The sequence below is a fragment of the Phytophthora ramorum genome (assembly GCF_020800215.1).
Source record: "Phytophthora ramorum isolate Pr-102 chromosome Unknown Phyram_PR-102_s0023, whole genome shotgun sequence".
In the NCBI taxonomy this organism is placed as follows: Eukaryota; Oomycota; class Peronosporomycetes; order Peronosporales; family Peronosporaceae; genus Phytophthora; species Phytophthora ramorum.
Window position 1 is genome coordinate 460,726 of NW_027150669.1, and position 5,523 is coordinate 466,248.

At 60.2% G+C, this 5,523-nt stretch overlaps 1 protein-coding gene across 1 annotated transcript; it reads left to right on the forward strand.

Moving 5' to 3' along the window:
• Positions 1-656: 656 nt before the first annotated feature.
• KRP23_14925 (ABC transporter G family member 39) lies at positions 657-3,097 on the forward strand (the record flags this gene model as incomplete). Its single annotated transcript, XM_067885805.1, has 2 exons — positions 657-2,947; positions 3,091-3,097. The coding sequence occupies 2 exons, from the start codon at positions 657-659 to the stop codon at positions 3,095-3,097; spliced, it is 2,298 nt and encodes a 765-aa protein (XP_067737081.1).
• Between the last annotated feature and the right edge of the window lie 2,426 nt (positions 3,098-5,523).

Sequence of the window (5,523 nt, forward strand, 5' to 3'; positions counted from 1 at the left end):
TTTTAGCTGGCCGCCCTCACCTCGCCTCTCCGTGTGGCTGGCATCGTCGACTGACAGATATTGCACTATTATCATAATAATGTAAACCGGCATTTGGCGATGGACATTGCGAACGAGAACTTTGCTTGGATTGCCCGGAGATCGATCCGAAATTAAGCGTGCAAAGTGGTCGTAAGGCTAGCGCCAGTTGGGCAGCCAATCCCAGGTCGAGATGCGATATTTAGATGACGGCACTATTTTCGGACCCGGAGAAAGAGCGTAAGCCCTTCCCCTATCCGGATGATGGCACCTCGACCTCATTTGTGGCAGAGGGTCTCACCATGCCACATCCAGCGTCGAACACAGAATCGCTGGAAACTGAAGTTCCATCACCGCATCCAAACTATTCATTCCACACATAACTGCCACAATCGTCAATGCGGTAGGCGCAGATCCACAACTCCCCAGCAGTGCGGTAGACCCATTCCGCGCGTGATTGCGGTCGCTTCAACCTGCTCAAACAACGCACCGTTTACTCTCCGCACTTCGAAAGTCAACAATGCAGCGCTCGCTCGCTGTGTCTGTTCGTCCACCCCTCGTTTGACAGCAATGGGACCGCTACGTCCAACCTCATTCTCCATTTTCCTGCTCTGCCCTCAAGCAGCCTAGCAGCCAGCATGGAAGTCTCCACACAACCGTCGCCGACTACAGCCAAGAAGCTCGGCCTCGAGTCGGGCCAGGCCCTCATGGCCGAGGGCCCGCAGGTCCTGCACCAGTACATGGCTGCCAAGATCGGGGCCTCCCTGGGCCGCGCCATGCCGCAGATGGACGTCCGCTTCAGCAACTTGTCCGTCACGGCCGACATCGTCGTGGTGGACGACCCGGGCGTCAAGCACGAGCTGCCGACCATCCCCAACACCATGAAGAAGGCGTTCGTGGGGCCCAAGAAGCGCGTCGTGCGCAAGGAGATCCTCAAGGACGTGAGCGGCATGTTCGCGCCCGGCAAGATCACGCTGCTGCTGGGTCAGCCCGGATCGGGCAAGTCGTCGCTGCTCAAGATGCTGAGCGGCCGCTTCCCCATTGAGAAGAACATCACCGTGGAGGGCGACATCACCTTCAACAACATCCAACGCGAGCAGATCGTCAAGCGCCTGCCGCAGTTTGTGGCGTACGTGAACCAGCGCGACAAGCACTTCCCCATGCTCACCGTCAAGGAGACGCTCGAGTTCGCGCACAAGTTCTGCGGCGGCGAGCTGTCCAAGCGCGGCGAGGAGATGCTGTCCAAGGGGTCGGCGCAAGAGAACCTGGAGGCGCTGGAGGCGGCCAAGGCCATGTTCTCGCACTACCCGGAGGTGATCATCCAGCAGCTCGGACTGCAGAACTGCCAGAACACCATCGTGGGCGACGCCATGACTCGAGGTGTGTCTGGCGGCGAACGCAAGCGCGTGACCACCGGCGAGATGGAGTTCGGCACCAAGCACGTGACGCTCATGGACGAGATCAGTACGGGTCTCGACAGTGCGGCCACGTACGACATCATCAACACGCAGCGCAGTGTGGCGCACACGCTCCGCAAGACGGTGGTGGTCGCGCTGCTGCAGCCGTCCCCGGAGGTGTTCGCTCTGTTCGACGACGTCATGATCCTGAACGAGGGCCAGGTGATGTATCACGGCCCGTGCAGCCGCGTGGGGGACTACTTCGACGGCCTGGGCTTCTCGTGTCCGCCTGAGCGCGACATCGCCGACTACCTGTTGGATTTGGGCACGCAGGAGCAGTACCGCTACCAGGTGCAGAACTACCACACCAAGCAGCCTCGTAGCGCCGGAGAGTTCGCCGAGTCCTTCCGGCGATCCAACATCCACCGGGAGATGCTCAACGACCTCGAGGCTCCGCACGACGAGGACCTGCTGCGCAACGTGGCGGAGGTCATCGAGCCGATGCCGGCGTTCCACCAGTCGTTCGTGGAGAGCACGTTGACGCTGCTGCGCCGCCAGCTCATGGTGACGTACCGCAACAAGCCCTTCATCTTCGGCCGCCTCATGATGATCTTCATCATGGGCCTGCTCTTCTGCACCGTCTTCTACGACTTCGACCCGACGCAGGTGTCCGTGGTCATGGGTGTCATCTTCTCCACGGTCATGTTCCTGTCCATGGGTCAGTCGTCGCAGATCCCGACGTACATCGCGGAGCGCGACGTGTTCTACAAGCAGCGCGGCGCCAACTTCTTCCGCACCGGATCGTACGTGCTGGCCACGTCGGTGAGCCAGATCCCGCTGGCAGTTGTGGAGACGCTCATCTTTGGTGCGCTGGTGTACTGGATCTGCGGGTTCGTGGCGGAGGCGAAGCTGTTCCTCATCTTCGAGCTCATCCTGCTGCTGTCGAACCTGGCCATGGGCATGTGGTTCTTCTTCCTGTCGGCCATTGGCCGCAACGGCGACATCGCCACGCCGCTGGGCATGGTCTCGGTGCTCGTGTTCGTCATCTTCGCTGGTTTCATCGTGACCAAGAGTCAGATCCCGGACTACTTGATCTGGGCGCACTGGATCAGTCCCATGACGTGGAGTCTCAAGGCGCTCGCCATCAACCAGTACCGCTCGGGTCCCATGGACGTTTGTGTGTACGACGGCGTGGACTACTGCACGGAGTACAACGGCCTCACGATGGGCGAGTACTACCTGGGTCTGTTCGGCATGGACACGGAGAAGGAGTGGATCGTGTACGGCGTCATCTACACGGCGGCCATGTACGTGATCTTCATGTTCCTGTCGTTCCTGGCACTGGAGTTCATTCGCTACGAAGTGCCGGAGAATGTGGACGTGTCGGAGAAGACGATCGAGGACGAGTCGTACACGATGCTGGAGACGCCCAAGAAGAAGAACGGCACCACCACGGTGGACGACTACGTGGTCGAGATGGACACGCGCGAGAAGAACTTTGTGCCGGTGACGGTGGCGTTCCAGGACTTGTGGTACTCCGTGCCAGACCCGCACAACCCGAAGGAGTCGCTGGACCTGCTCAAGGGTATCAACGGTTTTGCTGTCCCCGGCTCCATTACCGCACTCATGGGCTCGTCTGGAGCTGGTAAGACGACGCTCATGGATGTGATCGCAGGCCGTAAGACTGGTGGCAAGATCGCCGGCAAGATCCTGTTGAACGGCTACGAGGCCAACGATTTGGCTATCCGTCGCTGCACGGGATACTGCGAGCAGATGGACGTGCACTCGGAGGCGGCCACCATTCGCGAGGCTTTGACCTTCAGCTCGTTCCTGCGCCAGGACGCGTCGATCCCGGACGCCAAGAAATACGACTCGGTGAACGAATGCATTGAGCTGCTCGGCCTGCAGGACATTGCCGACCAGATCATCCGCGGCAGCTCCGTGGAGCAGATGAAGCGTTTGACGATCGGTGTGGAGCTTGCTGCCCAGCCGAGTGTGATTTTCCTGGATGAGCCCACGAGTGGCCTTGACGCGCGCTCGGCCAAGCTGATCATGGACGGTGTCCGCAAGGTGGCGGATTCGGGCCGTACCATCATCTGTACGATCCACCAGCCGTCGTCGGAGGTGTTCTACCTGTTCGACAGTCTTTTGCTGCTGAAGCGCGGTGGTGAGACGGTGTTCTACGGCAACCTGGGCAAGAACTGCCGCAACCTGGTGGACTACTTCGAGGCGATCCCCGGCGTGGCTCCGCTGCCAGTGGGCTACAACCCGGCGACGTGGATGCTCGAGTGCATTGGCGCTGGTGTGAGCAATGGAGCTGGCAACCAAACCAACTTCGTGGACTGCTTCAACCAGAGCTCGTACCGCCAGGTGCTTGACGCCGAGATGGCCAAGGAAGGTGTCACGGTGCCGTCACCCAACCTCCCCGAGATGGTGTTCGCCAAGAAGCGCGCTGCCACGTCGGCCACGCAGATGAAGTTCGTGGTGACCCGCTTCTTCCAGATGTACTGGCGCACGCCGACGTACAACCTGACGCGTATGGTCCTGGCCATCTTCCTGGCGCTGCTGTTCGGCATCGTGTTCATCGACGCCGAGTACGCGTCGTACTCCGGCTTGAACTCGGGCGTGGGTATGGTGTACATGGCGTCGCTCTTCCTGTCGATGACTGCCTTCCAGAGTGTGCTGCCGCTCACGTGTTCCGAGCGCGCCTCGTTCTACCGCGAGCGCGCGTCGCAGACGTACAACGCGTTCTGGTACTTCGTGGGCTCGACGCTGGCTGAGATCCCCTACTGCTTCGTGCTGGGCGCTCTCTTCACGGTCGTGTTCTACCCCATGGTGGGCTTCACGGATGTGGGCGTGGCCTTCGTCTTCTGGCTGGCCATCTCTCTCAGCGTCATGATGCAGGTGTACATGGGTCAGATGTTCGCGTACGCGATGCCGTCCGAGGAGGTGGCGGCCATCATCGGCCTGTTGTTCAACGCCATCTTCATGACGTTCATGGGCTTCAGTCCTCCGGCCTACGCCATCCCGTCGGGCTACACGTGGTTGTACAAGATCTCTCCGCTGCGCTTCCCCGTGTCCATCCTGGTGGCTCTCATCTTCTCGGACTGCGACGAGCTTCCGACGTGGGATGAGGAGACGCAGGCGTACACGAACGTGGGCTCGAAGATTGGCTGTCAGCCCATGGCGGACTCTCCAGTGACCGTGGGCCACATCACGATCAAGGAGTACACGGAGGAGTACTTCGGCATGGAGCACGACACGATCACGCCCTACTTCTTCGTGATCATCGGGTGCATCGTGGTGTTCCGCGTGCTGGCGCTGATCTCTCTGCGCTACATCAACCACCAGAAGCGATAGATCCATAGTAGACCGCGTAGGTATGTTTTCTGGACGCATTGACGCGTGGAAAACGGGTTTTCCAGCGAGAGAAATTGGTGGTCGTGAGGCAACAAGTGTAGGATAGCCATTGTTCAATTTGCCGCGTAAATCCAAAGTTCCAACGGCTTCGCTATCCATCTCGACTCTCCCATGACGAGCACGACACGTAGATGCAGTCCCTGGCTCCACGCTCCGGTCTTCGTGCGCCATGAGGCCCACTGGGTACACGGTCAAGTCGTCGAGATCTTGGGACGCGACCTGATGGTTCAACCAGGGAACGGCACCCCCATCCGATGCCGCGCGACAAACGCGCACAAAATCGACCCGATCATCGCCCTCCTGTTCGGCCAAAGCCGACTATCCCCGACGCTGACGCCAGCTGCGGTCCGGGAGGGACACGCCACGGTTCTTTCCCGCCTTCTTGGGGACCAGCATTCCCCGGGTGCGCGTCCGACCCGCGACATCGCTAAGCTACTTGCGGGCCTCGTGGAGGATGACAGCCTTCCCAACGGGACTGCTCAGTGTGCGTGGGTCTCGCCAGCCGACGGACAACGGCACCTCTTCAGCCTTCAGCATGCCGTCGACTATGTCTTCGTGCACGAGAGCTCTGCCCGGCGCATTAGCAAGACTGTTCGCGAAAGTGTCGGGGAGACGTTTTTCTCCCCGCCGAGGCGCACGGCGGTTTCCACGCCGCCTCTTGCGCATGTCCCTACGACTGTAACTCAGT